Source organism: Argentina silus (genome assembly GCF_951799395.1).
Source record: "Argentina silus genome assembly, chromosome: 9".
Taxonomy (NCBI): Eukaryota; Metazoa; Chordata; class Actinopteri; order Argentiniformes; family Argentinidae; genus Argentina; species Argentina silus.
The window spans coordinates 18816356-18840445 of NC_139663.1; the positions used below are offsets into that span (position 1 = coordinate 18816356).

General features: G+C 42.1%; 2 protein-coding genes across 2 annotated transcripts; one reads left to right on the forward strand and one right to left on the reverse strand.

Annotated features, from left to right (window-relative positions):
• Nucleotides 1–3147: 3147 nt before the first annotated feature.
• On the reverse strand, nucleotides 3148–7465 carry pax10 (paired box 10; the record flags this gene model as incomplete). The annotated part of the gene is made up of 7 exons (XM_083677394.1): nucleotides 3148–3233; nucleotides 3413–3557; nucleotides 4371–4441; nucleotides 4852–5008; nucleotides 5221–5303; nucleotides 6099–6263; nucleotides 7363–7465. 7 exons carry the CDS (start codon nucleotides 7463–7465, stop codon nucleotides 3148–3150), a joined length of 810 nt encoding a protein of 269 aa, XP_083533520.1.
• Nucleotides 7466–16468: 9003 nt separating this feature from the next.
• On the forward strand, nucleotides 16469–22432 carry rcn3 (reticulocalbin 3, EF-hand calcium binding domain). Its single transcript, XM_083677147.1, has 8 exons — nucleotides 16469–16528; nucleotides 17034–17259; nucleotides 18066–18259; nucleotides 19033–19205; nucleotides 19531–19591; nucleotides 20376–20467; nucleotides 21087–21194; nucleotides 22205–22432. The coding sequence occupies exons 2-8, from the start codon at nucleotides 17042–17044 to the stop codon at nucleotides 22310–22312; spliced, it is 954 nt and encodes a 317-aa protein (XP_083533273.1). The 5' UTR covers nucleotides 16469–16528; nucleotides 17034–17041; the 3' UTR covers nucleotides 22313–22432.
• The last annotated feature ends 1658 nt before the right edge of the window (nucleotides 22433–24090 follow it).

Below are 24090 nucleotides of genomic sequence, written 5' to 3' on the forward strand. Positions count from 1 at the left end.
AATTTTGGGTGAAAGAGAAGGATTTAAAATGGCATCGAAAGAAAGGAATGGTGATACAGAGGAATAACAAAAATAGTGCATCACAGTACTACCCTTATTCATAAGTATTTATTTGTTATTATCTTCAGCTGTCCTATTGGTTATATGAGGTCCATGCTTGAATCTGAGTGGTGGTTCCAATACAGTGCTTGATTATCATTGGTCGCCTTGTTTCTGTGCTTGATTGCTTGATTGTCATTGGCTGTTATTATGTCCATGCATGTTGGTCATTGGTTGTGTTAAGGTCTTAATATGTCTTCAGTGAGGTAAAATGTTCAGAACTGCAGATAAAAATGTAATTCATAGCGCTGACATGACTCCTTCGCCCACATGACAGACACTCATACCTGTTACTACACAGTTCAACCCCCCAATACAGCGCTGACACAAACCCCAGATGGAAGAGAAAAGCATGTCCAGCTCCAAAGTGACAAGGGGTGCAATCTCAATAGACAAGAGTGGCTCCCTTCCCTCATCCCTCCTTTATCTGTGGGGGATCCCAGGGATTAAAGTACAGTCAAATCTGGAGGGTGTTGGGACTTGATTTTAAATTTAAAGGTGTCATCTTTAGAGGTGATCCAAGTTGTTGATACGTCACAAAATGTAGACATAAGGGCAAGTTTTAGATTTTCATGACCAAAATGAACATGTCTTTTTTATCATAAATCTTTACTGTTTTGCGAAAACCATAAACTAAGATTGTAGATTTGTTGTATAACGGGAGGAAAATGCAACAATATGGGGTCAATCTATGTCGTCAGGAGCATATTTATCAAAAAAAGTCTGGTTGAGGCTGATTGTCCAATTGATTTTGGAGTTGGCTGTCACATGTGGTGAGTGGTTGAAAAATGCCAAAATTCATAAATCATGTAACAATTGATACAATTGAAATAAATCAGAGATATCTGATTTATATACATATAGATAAAATTAATAGATAGTTTTCCATTAATCTCCGAGTTTCGGAAATGTTTTTGATTGAAGAAGTTTACATTTCCAAGATGGTTAAACAAGTGTTTAAATACAACATAGTCAATCAAGGCTTGAAGTCATTGAATAAAGGCTAATACAGTTTTTACCTTTCATTATAAATGTTAATTATTGTTTCAAGACCCATTTTTAACATTGTGACAACCAACCCTAAACATTGTGACAACCTACCCTGCGTTGGGGCTGGTTGACACAAACTGACAGAGCGTGCTTATTTCAGAGTTGTGTGTGACACAAGAAACAGTGTAGTATGGGAAAGAGTAGAACATGTGACAACCAGACCCGGTCTCCCGTACTGACCTGAAAACACAGGATAAGTGAAAGCATTGCGGTGGCAGTCTGCCCTTACTTGTCCTCTCAGATTAGTACAAACGAAGAAGAGGGGGCAAGTACAGGAATTTGCTTCAGGCTATTGAGGTGCACTCCGTGGAGAGGTACAGATTCAAAGGAGATGAAAAAGTGCTGTTGGAGTTTGGCTAACAGCACTAAAGACACAACTACAGTAACTGCAAGACACTTTTTGAGGTCGTACTTACAGTATGTGCCAAGAAGCATGAAGAGGTTGAGTGAGTAAGTGCAAGAAAGAATGGCGGGGAGAAGCCCCAGTGGTTCACAATGGTATTGCAGTCTAATGGCATACAGTGCTGATAGAATGGAGAATAAATACCCTCAAATAAAAGGTGACATTCTGTACTTTTACCTTATATTCATCATATCTAATCTAAATGGCTGGAATATCGAGCCAAAACTGTTTTTGCTTTACTGTCCAACAACACATTAACTAGAGCTGTAAACCTTCCAGAAAGCACTGAATCACTGTTATAGCACTGCTACTTAGACATGGCCAAATGATGTGCCATTGGTGGGCTAAAGTTCAGAATCATGTGTGCAGTGTGCATTGAGGCTGAACTTCATTGTGATAAGTAGCCCAACGTCAACAACTGATTGTCATTGGTTGTTTCAGGCCCATACTTGACTGTCATTTGTGGCTTCCTGGTCATACTTGACTGTCATTTGTGGCTTCCTGGTCATCCTTGATTGTCATTTGTGGCTTCCTGGTCATCCTTGATTGTCATTGGTGGCTCCTTGGTCATCCTTGATTGTCATTGGTTGTTCCAGGTACCTTTGGTATTTGAAAAACTGATTGTCATCGCATTGTGATGGTGATGGCTTGGCTTTTGATATCTTAGTCCTCTTGAAGTCCTGAGTGTAACAATGCATTTTTTTGATTAAACCATCATACAAAATGGGGTGATCATTGACAGGGGAAAATATGATTGTCAACATATTCTAGGCATTTGCCATAAATTGGGGTTTCAGGTGTGGTTTAAAAGAGCATAAAAGCTGATTGCCACTGGACACTGGGGGAATTTGGGGAATTTAAAGACTGGTTTAGTATAAATGTTGGGTGATGGGTGAATGCTGTTCGTTATAAAAGAAATGCATTGTGGTTCTGGGGTCACTGGTTGGGCAGAACTGTTTTTGTTTTGATGGTTTATGTTGTCTGGCTGTTTTAGGTTCCCTGTTTTGTCTATGAGAAGGGCTTCCAAAAATTGACTGGTTCTTCGGTCCGTCTGGAGAGACATTTCTGGTTTTCTGATTTAGATTTTCTGTTGGAGTTGTTCTTTGGCTCTGTCTGTGTCGGCTGGTTTGTCGGGTGGACGTTGGTTCTCGGGTTATTTGATATTGTGTTGGGTTGATTGTACAAATCCTTGTTGTACAATACTAGTTCCTGACGTATTGCATTTCATTTCATTTCCTGTCCAAGGAAACGGTTCCCATTCTGTTTGTTTTGGTTGTCTGGTTGCCATGTTGTGGGGTTAATTAACCATGCAGGTCTTCTGTTTCGATGGGTTGTGTTGTCTGCTGTAAGCTGGTCCCACTTCTCTCTGCTGACTAGTTCTCTGGTGCAGACACGCTCATTAGTGCTATGTTGAGGTGGGTTGCCATGTACCCACTCACTGGCTCATAGTTCTGTGTTGTTAGCATGTGTTTGTTGTTAGCAGGAGCTTCAGGTGGTTCTACTGACAGGCTTGGTGGTCTGGTGTTATGGGGTTATTGGATTGTCCAGTTCGGGTTGTGTCCAGGACTGTGTCATTGTGAATAAGTGTGTCTGTCTCACTGAAGTCTGGTCCAGTACTGACCCAAATCCTGCTCACTCCCCGGGACTGGGGTGGCTACCGACACAACGGGAGAGAGATAGCCTGAGAGGGAGGGAGGAAGAGAGGGGGGTAAGGAGGTCTTTATACACTTACATTACAACCAGATACTGTGGATATGCATGCCCACACCACACAGACAAATAACCCCAACCCCAACACACACACACACACACACACACACACACACACACACACACACACACAATGTGCTTGAGACTCACCTGTGTTTGAGTTGGCAGAATGAGGGGGAGGCAGGTGAGAGGAAGAGTAAGACGGGGAATCAAATTTGCGCGGCAGGGGGGGCGGAGCGGAGGGAGAGGGGGGCAGCATGCAGGAGTATGAGGAAGTGGACTGGGGGGGCAACGACTGGAGGGGGGGGGGTGGGGGGGGGCGGCACGATGGGGGAAGGGAGGAGAAGAGGAGGAGATAGGGACAGCAGCAGGTGGAAGAAGGAAAAGAGAGAAGACTGTTAGACAATGGAGGAGAGTCCAAATTCATTCAAAGCCATAAGAACTGAAAAATGATTACAGTCAAGTCAACAGTGACTGCCACACAATCCTAGTACTGATCGAACAATGAAAAGTCATGCACATTTTGAACAACCTACAGCATTTCTACGTTGATACTCCTTTATGTGATACCTGGGTATCTTATCTTAGACATAGGTTTCCTCGTCCAGGACAAGTATTTTCATAACCTTGAGTTGTGTAACATCACAATACATGAGAACATACCAGGTCATAATGACAAGTGTATCCTTTGGTGTTGAGGACAAATATATTTATGCAAAATAGCATACTATTATAGCTTACAAAAAAATTGTTATTGAATGCTACCACTAGGAGGTAACACACATGCTTTAAATCCATGATGGGAAGTGGGACAAGGGTAGAGAATTATCTTGACTGAATCCAATTCATCATGGGGTTAGCAAATACAAGTGCTAGTATTTGGATTTATTTCTCACAATGTACACATCTTCACTAGATTGATTTCACTAAGAGACCTTGCTTACATGATTTAGAAAAAGACACATGTTAGGCACACATCAGCACAAATTAACAAAAGTGAACTCAAGTGAATTCAGGTAAAAAAATAAATAAAAAGAAGAAGAAAGGACAGAACAGGGATACCAACGTTATATGAACATATTAGCATAAATAAAGTAAATGAAGTTACCTGCATGTTGGAGAAGACTGAGAGAGACCCGTAGCCTGACAGAGAAGAGTCACTGGCACTGTGCATAGAGCCTGAAGGGCACACAGAAGGAGGTTGATATTGAGTGACACACACACACACACACACACACACACACACACACACACACACACACACACACACACACGCACACAGACATACACGCACACACACACGCACACACACACACACAGACATACACACACACACACACACACACACACACACACACACAGACACACACACACACACACACACACACGCACACACACACACACACACACGCACACAGACATACACACACACACACACACGCACACACACACACACACACACACGCACACACACACACACGCACACAGACATACACCCAGACACACACCCAGACACACACCCAGACACACACACACACACACACACACACACACACACACACACACACACACACGCACACACTTCATACCTGAACTGTTGCCATGGTGAGAGTGATAGATACTGGAGTTGTAGGAGGTGCTAAGGGGGGCATGTGCTTGGGCACAGGAAGTCCCACTCCCTGACCTCCTCTGATTGCGCAACTTCTCCTCCCTCCTCCATTTGGCTCTCCGATTAGAAAACCACACCTATCAATCAATCAATCAATCAATCAATCAAGTAGTCTATCAAAGTAGACACTACTAGACCTGAATTTTAAGACAACAGTGTGTTTTAAAGGTGCAATCTTACTCATATATGACAACATATTGAAATTGTTCATATTTTGCCTGTCATACTGTCCTGTGGACACTAGAGGGCTGTATATGATCATGTGAGGTAGAGAGTAGTGAACCCTTACCTGAATGCGAGCCTCTGGTAGGTCTATCTTAGCTGCCAATCTCTCTCTGGCAAAGACATCTGGGTAATGTGTCCTTTCAAACTCTGGAAGATGGATAATTTTATTTTACAAAAAAAGACCTATGAATGCCCCCTCGCTCACACACACACACACACACACACACACACACACACACACACACACACACACGGTGGAAAGAGGCACAAAACACACATCATGCCTATAGCTGTACCAACAAACATGTTTACACATGTGACACTGTAGTGTCACTACTGTAGTGTTACTGCAGGCATGCACAGGTGTGAACTGTGATGTGATGTGATGTGAAGTGATGTGATGTGTTATGAGTGCGTGAAATATACAGGTGGGAGTGTGTCTGCAGACGAGAGGTTGTATGTGCATATGCACAAGCATCTGTGTGTGTGTGTGTGTGTGTGTGTGTGTGTGTGTGTGTGTGTGTGTGCGTGTGCGTGCAGGCGCACGGTTGGGGTTATTTGTCTGTGTCTGGGCATGCATGTCGACAGTATCTGGTTAGGAGCCTGTCTGGAGTGCCAGATGGGTGGGGTTTGCACATTTTAGACCATTCCATTGGTTAATTCCATTAATCCAGGCAAACTCAATCAAGCAACGCTATTTTTTTATTATTATTTCAAATACCATTTGAAACCAGGGCTGGTGCGTGTATGCTTGAACTTGTGTGCGTGTCTACTTCATTCTGCATGTTTGAGGCTGTACTTATATTTCCAGCTATACGGTGCCTGTCACTATAAAGCAAAATCAACAAACTAAACAATCTAGGGCGGCGGATGAAGCTTCATGTATATTAATACAACAGAAGCTCTATGGGCCTCAGCTGAAGCCTGGGGCTGGGGTCAGACCTTTCTCCAGCGCGTCGATCTGCTCCTGGGTGAAGCTGGTCCTGTTTCTCTGGAGCTTCCTCTTAAGCTGGAGGTGGAGCTGGGATTCATCCACCTCGTCCCTCTCCCTTTGCACGCCCTCTCCTCCAACCATCCTCACGCTTGCTTCGTCCGCCACACAACCATCTTAGGGGGAAAAGAGAGGAAGATAGAAAAAGAGGGAGGGAGAGGAATAATTCAGTTAAATTAATGGAAGGCAATTATGCTTCTTTATTGGTCAGAGCGATGCTGTGTTAATGCTATAGGTTTAGGCAGGCTCAGGTATATTTGTTTTGGCGTATCAGTAGAGTGTGTGTGTGTGTGTGTGTGTGTGTGTGTGTGTGTGTGTGTGTGTGTGTGAGTGTGTGTGTTTACTGATGGTGTATAGCTATTGGCACCCTCTGTTTCTCCTAATTCATGTGGAAGACTCTCCAGCTCACCCCAAGCAATGCAGAGAATGAGCAAGTGCAACACACACACACACACACACACACACACACACACACACACACACACGCACACACACACACACACACACACACACACATACCTATGACCAACTGGGTTTGAACCCGGGTTGTCTGCAAGCCAGAAGACTATGTTAGGCCGCTGAACTAAAGTCTTGGAGTAGCACTTCCTATTACAGCACGGAATAAAGGGGTCATAACATGGTAATGTTATAAGGTAACAATTAATAGTTTCTCGTAATTTCAGTGTAATGGTTCCAGGGTAACATACCACATACTTGATAGCATGATATTGAGGGGTAACAATAACAGGCATCAGTTCATTCTCCAGCCCAGGTTCCCCAAAATGTCAGATATGTGTTATCACTGTCTTATTCCAGGGTAACACATCACACACTTTTTACTACTCTACTGCAGATGAATTCCTGAAAGCTTTGGTAGAAAGGACCTGGGAAGGAGGTAGAAAGGACCTGGAAAGGTAACAAGATCCTGTTACGCAAATGATAATGTGACTTTTAACACTTTATTATAACCCAGTAATTAACCTTCCTCATGACTGTCTTATAAATGACTGAGACCGGTGTTACCATGCAATTTGAGAAGTAATCACATAGAAATATGGATTTTATTTTATGAGAAACTATCAATTCTTACCTTATTATTAGGGAGCTATGAGGGAATCAGGGAGCTAACACACACGTTTCAGGCAATGTTACTCATCACGCACGCTTGTAGACCACCAAAACACCTCTGTTACACATGCAAACCCTGCCTCTTACCTGTGCCATGCTGGGGCATGGTGGTGGGCTGATGGTACCAGTTGTTTGGCCCAGACCAGTTGGACCCACTTTGTAGATTCAGCATGGTGAGTTTCTCACACATAACACTTCCTCTTCCAGAGAGAACACAACCTTGTCACCTCTGACCTCTCTACTCCAATCAGAGCAAGTACAAAACTACAGGGAGAGAGAGAGAAAGAGAGCGAGAGAGAGGGAGAGAGAGAGAAAGAGAGCGAGAGAGAGAAGGAGGGAGAATTAGAGGAGAGAGTTACATAGAGAGGGGCGGGGAGGAGGCAAGGAAGGAAGAGGAGACAAAGTGAATGAGAGGGTTGATATTGGTGACACATACACACAGTACATACAGAGACAGAGACAGAGACACAGACGGACACACACGCGCACGCACACACACACACACATACACTCGTACATTAGTCTCCCACGGCGACACAAAGGGAGTTCATTACAAACACACTGGGTAATTAGGAGCTACATCCCCTCCACTCTGACACTGGCTATATACACACGCATGAGAGGAGAGAGTAATACTGTCAACTAACATTAACCACAGTGCACACAACGCTAGACATTAGCTACACTAATGATACACAGAGCAGGGGACCAAAATACCCACAACATTATAGATACACTCTGGCTACAGATGATAGTGATACACAGAGAAGGGGAGTGGAAATGTGCACAAGGCAAGTATTTTGCCTAGGTCTGTAACACACTAATTAAGACAACAAAAGGAGATATCATCCATATGGAAGACATGACACAACTTGATTCTTGGAATAGGGAACATATCTCTTTATAATGAAAAGTGCCACACTAGCCTACATTTCTGTACTCCCTGACCTGCAGAAAGATGTTGGGATTAGTGTAGATGTTGGGATTACCAATACACTACTGTAAGAGTGTAGATGTTGGGATTACCAATACACTACAGTAAGAGTGTAGATAATCTATATAAAGGAAGGGAAGTATATACAGTATATAACGACAAATTATACCTGCACAGATCAAATCTGGGCAAAATACCTATTAAAAATGGTTTCAAATATTTTTGAAAAATGTCAGTGGTTGATTTCGATTTGCAAGTTTTAGCACTTCTGAGGCTATTTCATGACCTCCATTGTGCCATTGTGCCAATTTAAATCAAACACACCTCAAGTTTTTCAAATATCTGAAAACATTTCAAATATGCATTTTGCCCATGGTCTGGCGAAGATATTCAAATAAAACTGTGTACACCACAAAGCGGCCATCTGCATTTTGCAGTTCTAACATACTACAGTATTACGGCTAGAATATACCCCGGGAGACTTAACAAGGCGATGAGCGGTACGAAATCCTGCTTTGTTCTATCTAGACAATCATGCACTCCTGAGACTCTCAGCTCTGACTTGCCCTGAACGAGCCAGTGTCGGTATGTAGCACAGAGCCACAACGGAAACAACACACATGCCTATCTCGGTATTCAACATCAGTCTGATCTTCTCATATGCTACAGACAAATACTTCTAACTGAGAAAAAAACAATCAAGTTGTCTGCAGACCTTTAGCTTTAAAGTGATTATCAGGAGAGAAAGAGAGCGATATAGACAGACAGACAGTCAGACAGACAGAAAGAGAGAGAGAGAGAGAGAGAGAGAGAGAAAGAGAGAGAGAGAGAGGGAAAGAGAGAGGATGGATAGAGAGAGTAAAGGGAACATACTGAGGAAGAAGGAGAAAGTGTGAAGCGTAGAGAGCGAGAGTTGAGTACACTGTTGTCTTTTACCCACGAATCATGGTACCGCTTTTGGCACCTTTCTGCCTCCGCTGTGAGTCAAAAGGTCAAGTTGACTTGGTTCCATATTTGTGTGGGATTTTTTCGCGGAAAAGACGCAAATAGTTCTACTCTCTCTGCTCTCTGTTTGTGACTTCAGCATACTTTGACATCTCACTTGTTGTGGAGAGGACAATTTATCAGTACATTACGATCAGTACATTTCGGTTTCCCTACACCCTATCTCTCTTTCTCTCTCTCTCTGTTTTCTCTCTCGCTCTCTCTCTCTCTCTCTCTCTCTCTCTCTCTCTCTCTCTCCTCACATCGGTGTCTGTGAATTGACATGTTTAGGGAAAGGCCCCTCACTTACTGCAGTGAGAGGATGACGACGGCGATCCAAACTCTTGTTCCTCTCCTTTCTCCTCTGCCGTCTACTTCTCTCTTCCTCTTCTTCCTCTCTTTCACTCTCCCCTCAACCCGCTCCCCTGACCTCTCTTTTGTTGACTGTGTGTGCGAAGGAGAAAGAAGGGAGAGCAGGGAGGCGAGCCAGGGAGAGATGGAGAGAGTTAGACAGAGCGAAAGAGAGGAGGAGAGGGAGGGGGGAGTGGGCCAGAGAGAGAGAGAGAGAGAGAAACGCGTCTGCAGGCACTCTGGTCCTCGGAGCGATGGATAGAGAGAGAAGGAGGGAGGGAGAGAGAGGGGGGGGTGGAGGGAGGGGGTGAGGGAGAGAGGGATGACACACAGACTCAGTGTCAGTGTCAGGTCTGGACTTAATGCCAGGAAGGGGTGATGAAGTGAGAGAGAGAGAGAGAGAGAGAGAGAGAGAGAGAGCATGAAATACACACAGCGGGAGGAATATCACCGATACTCATTTCTAAACAACAACAAAAAACTGTTATAATTCATTTGAAACTTTGCTTATAAGCTGCAAACTAGTGCTTTAGAAATGCGTGCCATCGTATACACGTTATGCCAGTTTTTCATGATCTATAGGTCATATCAGGTTTTAAACCGTTGTGAATGGTTTAAAAATAAATACATTTCAATGTTAACCACAAATTATAATGGTTTACAGTTTCCTAACGGTTAACCTCTACTTGACAAAAAATTGAGAAGCCGTTCATAAACAGACCTTCGAATAAAGTGTTATCCAAATATTGAAATATGTGCTGTGCTTCTGAATATGTTTGACGGTGTAACTAAACTGTGACGTGTACTGGCGCCATACTACAGCTTACAAGAAAGACATGGTCGTATCTCCATAAACACAGAACAAACACGTATGCACATTCATTGTAAACACACATCATACAAACTCAGTTTTGTACACACACACACACACACACACACACACACACACACACACACACACTCTACTGATACCCTCACACACCAACTTGGTCAGCCAGTCTCCTTATGGACTGAACCATTAAGGCCACACACACACACACACACACACACACACACACACACACACACGCTACACGCGTGCCACTGCATGTTTGCAGTGTTTTCTCTCTGACTGCACTTTGTCACTCTCGTGACACTACATTTGCATATTTCATTGGATTAGCCCAGAAAATCAGAGAGCCCTTGACACGCCAAAAAGATTTGAGAATTACAGTTTGAGCAAACTAATGTTGAGCCTTAAGGGAGTGAAGAGTAAGTAAAACAATAGAATACTAATGTATTACTATTGTTTAACTGAGACCACTCTTAATTTGTATTGGTAGTCTTCTTTAGTGTTGACTATTTTGATGATGTATTTTATACAGTCATTATAGTTTAGAGTAAATGTCAGGTGCACAGTAAATATTAGGTGTAACACAGTTTTTGTCAGATATCAGCCCACAATCATATAATGTCAGTTCAAAGATCAAGCTTAGATGTACTGTATGCTTTTGAAAAATACAGTTTTGTTTTCATTACAGTATCACTGTAATAGCACTCTGGTTGGTATGGAATTGCTTCAAATGTACTTAGTACTTGCTTATCAACCTTTATCAGTACAACTCTTCAATTCAAGCTAAGAAAGATGTATTGATTGACTTACAGACATCTGTCTTTAATTATATTATATTGCTGTTGATGTAAGAAGAATGTGAATTTGTTAGATAATCTCATTCTGTAGCAATAATCAGATCCTAATTCTGTTCACGTAAAGGTACATGTCAAAGAAGTGCAAAACTATTGTGAAGAAAGTGTGTGAGAATAGAAAGACCCAGAAGACTGGAGTATGTACTGTATGACTATATCTGTGTATAATGAGGAGAAGAAAGGGCCACACGAAAGAGAGACGGGAGGAGGGGGGAGGTGGAGGAGAAGGAGGGTGCCAACATGTTTTATTTCCGGTTGACAAGACGCTGTGCTCTGTCGCCCCCTCCCTCCCTCCCTCCCTCCCTCCCTCCCTCCTTCCCTCCCTCCCTCCCTCCCTCTCACCTTCCCTCTCTGTCTCTGTCACTCTCTCTCTCTCTCTGTCACTTGCTAAAGAGAATTTACTGAGGTAAGAGATAGATGACGGGAAAAATAAACAATTTAGTTTTTCAAAAATAATATACAATTATACTTAGAAATAAATATTTGTTCATGTGTTTGAATGTTTCTGCGCATGCAGGCTTTGTGCATGTGAGTTTATGTGCAAGTGTGTGTGTCTGTGCTTACGCATGTATGCACTAGTGTGTGTGTGTGTGTGTGTATATGAGTGTGTTACTTGAATATTTGTGCAGCTTAAGGGCACATTTTTTCAGTCTCTTGTTAGTTCATCCCTGTCACCCTCACCCTCTCCCTCTCTCTCTTTTTCACTGCTGGGGGGGAGGAGGGAGGGAGGTCACCATAGCAACGATGCCGGGACAAATTAACATCAAGTCTTTAAAACAAAACAAAAAACGAAAACAACAGCATACGTGTATGTGCGTGTGTGTGTAGGGGGTGGGGGGTGTAGAATTATGCTGACTGTCCCTTACCATTCGTGACATCAACTCATTGAATCCCAAGAAAGGGGAGGGGCTATACTCATGTTAATACATTAATAATGAAATATTCATTTCCCCCAGAATAACCATTCTATCCGTCTTGCTCACTTTGCTCATCCTTTCCCTCCTCTCCATATCCCTCTCCCTCTCCCCCTCCTCTTCCTCGCTTTGTTTTTCCCTCTTTCCCCACTCTCTTCCTCTTCCTCCCTCCTTCTCTTTGCTGTTGTGTGCCCCCGGGCTACAGTGTGGCACGTCCTCCCTCTCCCCTCCTCTCTCACTGCCCCTGTCACCTTCAATTGCTCCATGGAACTAGACACACCGCCTTAGGCGAGGGAAGAGAGGAGGGAGAGAGGAGAGGGACAGAGAAAGAGAAAGAGAGGGAGAAAGATGGAGAGAGAAAGAGGACGAAACAGAGATGGAAAAAACGGGCAGAGAAAGGATAAGGCATAGCGCAAAAAAAAAAGAGAGAAGGAGAGGGAGCAAGAAGAAAAGGAGAACAAATCATGTGAATTGAGGAGGGGAGGACAAAGCGCATCAGAGACAGCCAATGACTATACTGAAAATGGCATCATATTTCAATTAGGATATTTTCAATTCTTTAATTGGAATTTATTTAAATAAAATTCCCTAATAAATGAATTGACCACAGCAACCCTGACTGTAACCTTCATGTGAAAGCAACAAGTCCCAAGGTGTATTTTTGCTCAGTTCAGTTCAGTTCAATCTTTATTATCCCAGAGGGAAATGTTGTTAACAGGCAGGGGTAACATAGCATACAATAAAACAGAAAAGTAAAGAGCTAATTGACAACAACTTCACATGAGTACACTACACCACACTACACCACCTCATTCATACTACAGTATGCCACAAAGTGCCATGGGAAACACGGGCCATGTGTCAGTAGTCTGGTCCTTCTGTGCTGGGCTGTAAAAAAAGCATGCACACCATGTTTCTCTCCAGAGTTATTTGTGTCAACTCATCCAATTCAATGGCTCTGACAATCAAACCAAAGTTACCATATCCAACAGTTACAGTCCACCATGCATGTAATAAGATTAAAGGGGCAACCTGCAATGCACTATGAAAGTCCATACGTCACAAACTCATAACTGGAACATTTGTCATTTTTGGACACTGACAGCACAGTTATGATTGCTCTCAAAAGTTAATCTGAGCGGTTGCTAACGAACGGTAAATATGTTCTGATTTTGGCCAAGGTTTACTAAGCTTTCAGGAAAGGTACATTTAGTAATTTACTGGAATTTACCATTAATAACTCTCTTTTGCTAGCAATCATAATGTTGACTCCTGTCTCCATGAATGATGAGTGTCAACACATTCTGAAGTTTGTGACGTATGGACTTTATTGGTACATACATATTTAGCCTTTTAAACTGATGATATATAGCCATTCATTCTTGAAAAATATAACATATACATGCCTCATGAGCTTAGTTCAAATGTCTTACCCCATTAGAACCCAGAATACAAGCTTGTTTTACTAAAACAATGCAATTGGAAACAAACACTGTATATAACTTCAAAACATGGTTAAAAGTATAATTTTGATCTTTGGTCAGTCCTTGCATCCATAGCTCAGTCTATGAAATTGGTAGTTTGTCCAGCCCAACCCCTCATCTGTTTACCATAACAGCTGGGGGGAATTACAGATTGCACTTTTAAGATAAGGTTTGAATAAAACATTTGTTCTGTTTTTCAGTGCAGACCAGATGCACTTTCCCATAGGTGTTGATATTGCTAATCACGTAATCAATGTGAAACAGTATGAAAAGGCTGAAGGTAATACAATCTAGCATATTTGTAAATATTTACACAGTGCTAAGAATGTCATATGCACTGTTTTGGAGTTGTCAAAGATGTGTTACATAACCTTTTACTATCACCTCTCATCCCAGACAGAACAAATGAACATATCAAAGTCTATCAACAGAAATATAAATGAGAGGCGTATAAGAATTAATATCAGCAATCAATTGAACATCTTTCAAAAATATTCAAACACTAAAAATGTAAACAATGTTAAACAATTCAGAAAAAATCATCTCGGGAAATCTGATGTAACTCCCCTGCAAATTGCGAAGTGGGCGAGGTACAGTAGGAAGGAAGGAGTAATGATTTTTGAATCAATAGAATTGCGTGACTCCAATCTATGCTGTGGTTCTGCTGTTCTAAAGGCATCCCACTCTGCCCCCAAGTGTTAGCTTTCCAACGCCAGTTCAATCCAAATGTTTTCTTGAACAATATTACACATACCTTTTATCCATTTATCCAACTGTGCTAAAATGATAGTTACTGAACCATTGGTCGATGTTTTATAGATGGCTTATGAAAACTGAATACGTTGGAATGTCTAAATGACATTTAGATCACACTAATAATTGGAAGGGGCCGGTAGAGCTGGCTGCCTGTTTCAGCAGCTCCGTCTTTTTTAGTTATTTATAGTAGTTTCTAGTAGTTGTTATACTGTTTGTTAAAAGCGACATCGAAATTTAACCAAAATAGCCATGGACACTAAACTTTATACTTACTTTATTCACCGTTTTACTACTCATGGGGACTGTTTTTATTCCTGGTGGATTTGCGTGCTGCGAGACCGCTATTGTTTCTTTTTGAGAACAGCTGATCGCGTTGGCTCAGCCAGCAATGGTTGTCGGCCAGCGGCCCACTGTACCGGAGGAAATAAGGAGACGGCATCGAGGAAGCAGAGCGGGGGTGGAGCGACGGACAGAGGAAATATCGTGAATGCAGTCTTATGTGTTTTACGGACACATGGCTGCAGGAGGTTATTCCCGACGCAAACATCACCATCTAGGGCTTTCTGATTCACTGTCAGTGCAGCAAAAATGTATGGATGTGTCAGTGGAGGTCAGGCGACCGAGTACAGAGGACTGGTGGACAGTTTTGTTGAGCGGTGTAAGCAGAACCACCTGATACTCAATATCAGCAGGACAAGGGATATGGTGGTAGACATTAGGAGGACTAGGGTCCCCCTATCTCCTGTTTCCATCCAGGGAGAAGACGTGGAGGTGGTCCAGAGCTATAAGTACCTGGGGTGCACCTGGACAATAAACTGGACTGGACTGGTAACACAGATGTCCTGTACAAGAGGGACCAGAGACAGCTTTATATCCTGAGGAGGCTTAGGTCCTTTGGTGTGTGCAGGACTCTGCTGAACATGTTCTACCAGTCAGTGGTGGCCAGCGCAGTGCTGGGGGGGCAGCAATAGGAAGATGAAGACCAAACTCCTGGCCATCATGGACAATCCCTCCCATTCCCTACATGACACTGTGGCAGAGCAGAGAAGCTCCTTTAGCAACAGATTACGACAACCACGTTGTACTAAGGAGCGCTCTATGAGATCTTTTCTGCCTGCCGCAATAAGACTGTACAACTCCTCCTCCGGCTGGTTCAATCGGGGTGATCAGAGTCAGGCTGGGGGATGTTAAATCATATTGCACTGTTCTTACTGTATGTAATGTTTCAGATGTCTATTTTATTCTATTTTTATATTGTCACTTTATTTTGTTGTTGTTTGTGATGTGAGCTGCTGTAACACTTTAATTTCCCCTCTGGGATCAATAAAGTACCTATCTATCTATCTATCTATCTATCTATCTATCTATCTATCTATATCGATCGATCGATCTACCTAATCACACATTGTATGATAATGTCTGTGAACCTGTAAAACTACCAACCGTTTGAACCACTTTTCAATTTGCAGGGCGGTTCTATCACTTTTCCTCATTTTACTGTGTTCATCAGCCATCAATATCCAGGTCAAATTGACAAATGTATGTTTGTGAAACTACATGAAATTATTCTGTAGCAGTGCACAGTTACACATTTAGTTGTCTGAATGTCATTGATATGATGAAGTCCGCTGGTCAAACTGGTAGGCCTTGGTGATAGCATTACGGTAGATCATACAAAAGGAGGACTTGCTTTATTTTGCAAGGAGCAAAACTGGCTACACGACACTGGTGCAGTAAACTTATTGTCTAGGGATCTCTATAATACGAAAGGATAACTGGAAGACATCTTTCAAATCGACCCATATTGCATTCAAAAGATGAGCGGTTTGTTGACAATCAACTTGGGAAAATAATGAAATATGTTTAGTTCACGACCAACATCTCCATGCGCGCTCCGGAGACTAAGTGTTGCATCTTTGGTTGCATCGCGCGCGTTCGCGTGTCAACGTGGCGCTTAATAGCCAATCGGAATCCGTATTATATTCCGTTACTGCTATTTGCTCGTTTCAATTGGTTAGTTGTCCTGTCAGCATGTTTATGAGTGGTCGACTGAGCAAGAGCGGCACCTCCTCCCTCATCGTAGAATTTAAAGAGGAATCGAGTGCCAACGTGTACTTTACAATTCCTGAAAAAGCGTGATTGGGGTGAGTTGCATGAAATAGATTTATTTTGATTAAGACAGCCTTAACTAAATAGTTTTGGTTGTTTCTCTGAATTTGTTGTACTATCTATTGCTTACTGGCCTATGTTTGCATCAGTTTTATGCACTGATGGCTACTATCTTGTCTCCCTGTTTTATTAATAACTGATGCATATGTTATGTAAAGGACGTGACGGTGATAACATTAGACAAAAGTTATGTTAAGTTATGTTTTGTTGAATTCATTATGATAATTTAAGACAGGCTGGTTGCCTACTAAATGGGACATACATGCTTTACATTCTTGAACATATCACTGTTTGGATTTATGACTAGTGTTGAACATAAAATCACTGATTGTCTTGGGTGAATCTGAGATTCTGTCTGCTATTACCAGTTCTGTTTGGTCTGCTGTAACATCTATTTCCCTCTCTCTCTACCTCTGTCTCTCTCCTTCCCTCTCTCTCTCTACCTCTCCTTATATATGTATATATATCTTTCCAATCCAGGTTCCAAGATGCTGTTGCAGTCATTAGGGTCACTCGTACTTATTCTCGGGGTCGCGATCGCCGTGCCCGCTAAGGAGAACCGTGTCCATCATCGCCAAGCTGACCTGAGCGACCACCCCCACGAAGATGGCCATGGTTTCAAGTACGACCATGAAGCCTTCCTAGGCAAAGAGGAGGCCAAGACCTTTGACCAGCTGTCCCCCGAGGAGAGCAAAGCCAAATTGGGGTACAGCATGTTAGACTTACAGATCAGTGTCTAGGGGCAAACTTCATCCTACTCCAATGGTGTACACTCACTCCCTTGAAGACTCCCTTCATTCTAGAACTGTTGCATGACTAGATGAGTGTTTTCCCTACAATTATTATGGTAGGGAGGGTCTCTTAAAAAAATTGGTGTTTGTGGCTCTGGATATTATTTGGGTGCCAATGTATCATGTTCAAGAAAAACAGTATGTCATTTTGGTAGTGACACTGAGAAGGCACGTTATTTACATTTAGTTTAATTGTGGTTTAATTTTTTCACTCTCAACCCACCTCTTCCATGTCCTCCTCTTTCTCCATTCATTCACTCACCCACACCATCACCTTTGGCTGTAGGTCTAATCCTTGTATGTCCATGTGAAGATATCCAATCTGTTCTGTCCTTGTGTTAAGTGGTCTAATGTAGAGGTGAAACCGCAGCGTTATGCCTTAAATACAAAACAAATGGAAAAGATGTGCTCTGTCTAATATCCTGTTTTTGTCAGGTGCAGCTCTTTGCTATTCATTCAGGCATAGATCTACACAACCAATGGTATTGCTCATTGACTTGCCTCAACTTATTGTGAGTGGACTATCCCTTTATAATGAAGAGTGTTCAGGTTAGGTGGTTATAAACAATGAGTAGAACAGACATGGTCACATAAAGCTGAACATTTCCAAATGGTACACCAAAAGATAGAGGCCATTTACCCACCGTGGAATGTTGATTTGAATGGGCATGTCCGTTTTCTATGGTTCTAACCAGTGCTTGTTTGGCTCCCCGTTTTGCAGGAAGATCGTGGAGCGCATTGACACAGACAAGGATGGCTACGTGAGCCATGGAGAGCTGCACCAGTGGATCAAACACAGACAGAGGAGCTACATCCAGGACAACGTGAACAAACACTGGAAGGAGATCGACGAGAACCAGGATGGCAACATCAGCTGGGATGAGTACAAGAACAACACCTATGGCTACTACTTTGGTACGAGTGTGTATGTGTATGCGCGTGTGTGTGCATGTGAGCATGTGTGTGTGTGTGTTGGGGTGAGGGAAACCTCAATGTACTCCTATTTACCAGGGGGGCATAACGTGTAATTAGTATGGGTGTGATCATGAAAGATCATGAAAGATCATGAAAGATCATGAAAAGGATTTGGTATAGCTTAGGGCCACAACCAACCCACTATTTAGCAAGTATTCAATTGCTATCTATATACAACAGGGTATGCAGACAGATCGGGCATAAGCTACACATATACAACCCAGGGAAGGGGGTGGGAAGGGGTTAACAATTCACTCTGTTCTCTTGAGGTTAGGGACAGATGTGGTTCTTCGGTTCTTATTCCTAATACAAAGGCAGGGGGCATTACAACGGTATCCATGTCTATTATCCTTGATACAAAGAAGGTGGTAACACAGGACATTTTTACATAAAAACAGTTGTCCTGGGGAATAAAGGCAGAGACAACAGGAAATGGAGAGTGAGAAATGCCCCAAATCACTGCTTTAAATCAAGATTTTAAAATGTCACCGCAAAACACACAAATCATTAAAGGCATAATAGGTAGGCTCTTGGCACCTTGTGGCGATGAAACAAACTACATACTGTAAAGAGTTGACCTGAAAAACAAACAAATTAACCAAAAGAAAAAGTAGTTATATTGACCATGAGTGTCCCCTACTGTAGATTTGTGGCCTGCTTTGAAAAGTGTTATATAAGTAAAGTTATTCATATTCTTATTTATTTTTTTATAGATGAGGAGATGGATGATTCGGAAGAAAAAATCACCTACAAGTCCATGCTGACCAGAGACGAGAGGCGCTTTAAAGCAGCTGACGGTGACGGCGACGGCATAGCAACCAGGGAGGAGTACACTGCCTTCCTTCACCCTGAGGCATATGACCACATGAAGCCCATTGTAGTACAGGTCAGTGAGTCATTTAGATTCAAATCATAAGCCACTAAAAATATCAAATATACGAGGGTGTTTTCGTGTAACCGTTGTTATAATTACAGTTACAGTTACATTTGGTGACATTGTACAGTTAGGCTACCCCTGGACTTGAAAGCTATTTGAGACACTGAGAAATTCTCTTTAGTCCAGGAGTAAGCCTGATCTGGGTTCATTCAGCCTCTTTATGGTGGCTGACCTGACAGTCCTTTACCAGACTTTTCAGTTACATTATAAACGATCACAGAGTTCCGAGAAAGATAGATTTCACAACAAATGTACTTGTTTTGATTGGCATCAGGAAACTATAGAGTACATTGACAAGGACGGGGATGGAAAGATCAACTTGGATGAATACATCGGTAAGTCCCTCTCCCAACCCCTGGTGCCCCATATTAGTGAGCCTAATATGGCATAAGATGACTTAAAGTTATGTTCCACTACATATCTTATAGATGTCAAGCACAAGGATTCAACGTGGTTGAGCACCCTCAGGAAGTGTTTACATGTATTGGTCGTATATTTAGATCAAACATTTCTGTCAATTACAAAATCACATATTTGGTTCCTTAACCTGAAATGAGTCTTTAACCAAAACCCAATGGAAGTCAATGAAAGTATGTTAAGTTAGCATGTTTGAAATATCACTATACCCTAATCATCTCTGAAGAGACTCAATTACTAGATTTAAATGACTTTGAGATGATTTGAGCATGACATTTAAAACATGCTAACTTAGGGTCCATTGACTTACATTGGGTTTTGGTTAAAAATGCTAACAATTAGCTGTTAGTTAAAGTGACCAGATAAACAGAGCCAAAGTGTGGATTGAGGTCTGTCCTTGTCCATATACTCCTTTCAGGGTAAGAAACCAAATATTTGATTTGTAATATGGGTAAACTATCCTTTTAAAGTGATTGACTGATCATAACATAGATCAGTCAGCAAAACAACTTAAACTGTAATTAAATGGACACTTTAAATCACTTTAATTACTATTATGTTTTTCTGATTACCTGGATGCTAAATCAGATTATCAATTTACAACCGGATGAAGATGTCTTTTTCACAACATCCTTGAGACTTCTGTAAACAGACGTCCTATTTTGGTTTTGTCACATCATTACTCGTTCGGCTGCTCCACAGGGGACATGTTCACACCGGAGGAAGGAGAGAGTGAGCCATCCTGGGTGCAGACAGAGAGGAAACAGTTTGCAGACTTCAGGGACGTTGACAAGGTCTAATCTGTCTGAATCACTTCAAGATCCATAACATTCACAACAACATTCATCTCAACTAGGAGCATGCCTAATACTACAGTAATGTTATCTATGCATTAACAAGACTATACATTGCCTATCATATTGTAAAATCTGGATATGTAATGTAAACTAGATATATAAAAGGTGTTTATTCATCCATCCATATATTACAAGATATATTTAAAAACATAGCAAGCAAGTTAGCAAGTCCCCTCTTCCATGTGTGCCCCGATTAGGCACCCTCTTTGTGGACGTCCCATGTTAACAGACTGTATGTCTCTGTGGACGTCCATGTTAACAGACTGTATCTCTCTGTGGACGTCCATGTTAACAGACTGTATCTCTCTGTGGACGTCTATGTTAACAGACTGTATCTCTCTGTGGACGTCCATGTTAACAGACGGTATCTCTCTGTGGACGTCCATGTTAACAGACTGTATCTCTCTTTGGATGTCCCATGTTAACAGACTGTATCTCTCTGTGGACGTCCCATGTTAACAGACTGTATCTCTCTTTGGACGTCCCATGTTAACAGACTGTATCTCTCTGTGGACGTCCTATGTTAACAGACTGTATCTCTCTGTGGTCTTTTCAGGATGGCTTGCTGGATAAGAATGAGGTGGCACAGTGGCTTCTGCCAGGGGATATTGACCACGCTGACAATGAGGCCAAACACCTTATCTACGAGACGGACACGGACAAGGTATGTCCACCTAGTCCCATTGTCCTTAGTATCTACTGAAAGAGATATATTTATTTTCTGAAAGATTGTCAATGTGCATCCTTTCCAACATAGCATCGACTGCCCTTCAAAGGCCTTGCTCCTTTGACCTGTATCTTCCAAACATACCATCTCACAACATAGGGGGGAAATAAGTGCCCCCCCCCACACACACACACACACACCAAACTCAAACCCCACTCCCACATCTCTTTACTTGCAAAACTCACATCCCTCTAACCTCACCAGTCAACCAACTCTTCTGCACAAACACCCTGAACGCACCCCACACCCTGAACACACCCTTGATTTGAGTGTATTTACAAACCATTAGTAAGTATGGTGGATGTGCATTGACTGCATGTATATTTACCAACTGGCTCCACAGCAGAAAAACATAATAGATTTCTCACAAAACACAGGATCACCAGCAACGACTTGCTCTTTTATCATTTTATAAAGTATTTTAAATATTAAAATCTATATATATTTATACAGGTTTTTCATAAGCTAGATTTGTTTCCCAGTATGCCAAGTTTCGAGAAAAGTTTCAAAAGGAAAAGCAATGAGTAGCAACAAGCAGCCTTGTGAAGACATGTCCTACAGCAGCATTTATGCAAAAATAAAATAAACAGTGACTCAAGTTAGCCCCAGTGCATTCTGAGGGATCTCCCGGCTCACGTCACACACCCTTGCAATCACTGTCAGGACTCACACGGCTAATAATCAACATAATGGAATTAATTGGGGGTAATGACCTGTTAATTATAACGAGTCTCTCTCTCTCTCTCTCTGTCTATCATCACCTAATTTATCCCTTGCCCCTGTTATGTTTTCCTTTTCTGATTCCCCTCCCCCCCCCTCTTCTTTTCATCCTAACCTCCCCCTTTTTCCCCTCACTTCTCCCCTTCTCTCTCAATCATGACCTCAATGAATGGGCGTGACGGGTGATGGGCGGGACCTGCAATTGCCCCTGCGATTGGACGCAACAGGATGACAAAATTACCAAGAAGGAGATTCTGGCTAATTGGAACATGTTTGTGGGAAGCCAGGTGACTAATTACGGGGAGGACCTCACCAAGAGACACGACGAGCTTTGATGACATCATGGGAGGGAAGCTCTAGGGAAGAATGTGATGGGGGCTCTCAAAGCCAATATTGGGGTTTTGTACGGGGGGAACGAATGACATACAAACATAATGGCAATTGCTGTTACTATGCATGGGTTTGGTGGTCAGTTGGGCTGGGGGGGTTGGGGGGAGGGGGGGGGGGGTTGTAACAGTTTGTATCTGTGCAGGGGAAGGCAAGGCAAGGGGCCATAAGTATACCGAGCAAACACATGCTTTCACCATTTCACTGTGAGTTAATGTCAGTGTGGAGATAACAGATAGTAGTGTTTACACACCCAGATACACAAACACTCCTTAACTCACTCTCACAGTCATTATAGACAGTTGCTCACACACACACACACACACACACACACACACACACACACACACACACACACACACACATGCACACACACACACACACACACACACACACACACACACACACACACACACGTAAGCAAACATAAACACACTCCACTTAAGGTCCTTTTTACTACACTAGAAATACTCTGTTTAAACACATGCCATATTCTCTAAGGGGGAGGAGACAAAAGTGAATTACACTATTTTCTGGTGAAACATTTTTCTCTCTGTGAATTTGAAATAAAGCCATGTTGGTTTGTCTACAAAAAGTAATTCTTTTTATTTTTGTGACATCAAATTAATTAATGATTTAAAAAAAAAATACATTGTTTATCTTTTTTCTTACACTGTACTTTTCTCTTAATTATGTGTTTATTGTTGGTGTTGGGTATGGTATTTTATTTTATGTGATTAATATATAATACTATATTGACTCTTACCCTTTTGTGGAAAATTGAAGGCTACAACATTAATGTAGCTTGGTTAATTCATACATAATAAGTAGCAGTAATGATTTTGGTCCTAAAACCATTGTTACCATGACTTGTCTTAAAGCCACAATCCTGAGTAGTCCTGGTTGGTTTAGTACTTGGTTTAGTAGTTTAGCCACGTTTTGAGGGCATTCCCCAAAACCTGTTCTACGCTTAACCAGTGAGTGTGTAAATCCTGATTCATCTGTTAAGTCAAACATATGTTGTTGAGCTGATTCAAACTGAGAATTAGAAGAGAAGCGTTACACCAATAGTAACTATGCTTTTCTTCTTGCGCGTGACAGCGTGTCCTCGGCAGCCAGTGGGTGAAATACAGATAGCAGATTAGATAAACTAAAATCTTTTTTTACATTTCTAGCATTAAAAGCGCCTTGAAGGTCAAATTCATTGTCGTTTTAAGAATGCTGACATTGCGAGTGTGACGGTATTATTAATAGGCCTATGTTTTCGGGAACAATTATGCTTCCTTCTCTATGTGTGCCCAAGCATCCATTTCAAACCAATGAAGTAAAGGGGGAAATGTTTATTGTGCGCAAAGTAGGCTGCAATTTCTCCAATGTAATACTTGGTCCGGACCAGACCTCTTTCGCCATGTCTGAATGCTCATACTGCCTATGGTTTACTAAAAGTATGTACAACATACTAACCATACTGCATACTATTTAGAGACAATGTTTAGTAAAAATGTGTGCAGTAAGCAACATGTCAATAAACTAGCTGTGACTGAACGATCATACTGCAACTTATTTCATTAAATTGTGGGAATGATAAAAAAGCCTCTTATTAGGTCATAGTATGAACGTTCAGACGCGGCCCCATGTCCACTCCTCTTTACCATTCATTCCCCATCTCCACTCCTCTCACTCCTGTCTCGACCATTCATTGCCCTTGTCCTCCTCCATCCTCCAC

Coding starts and splice junctions, on each gene's coding strand:
- rcn3 (XM_083677147.1), top strand. CDS start 17,042: ATGCTGTTGCAGTCATTAGGGTCACTCGTACTTATTCTCGGGGTCGCG. Junction 17,260..18,065: donor GAGAGCAAAGCCAAATTGGG/GTACAGCATGTT, acceptor CCCGTTTTGCAG/GAAGATCGTGGAGCGCATTG. Junction 21,195..22,204: donor ACGAGACGGACACGGACAAG/GTATGTCCACCT, acceptor TGGACGCAACAG/GATGACAAAATTACCAAGAA.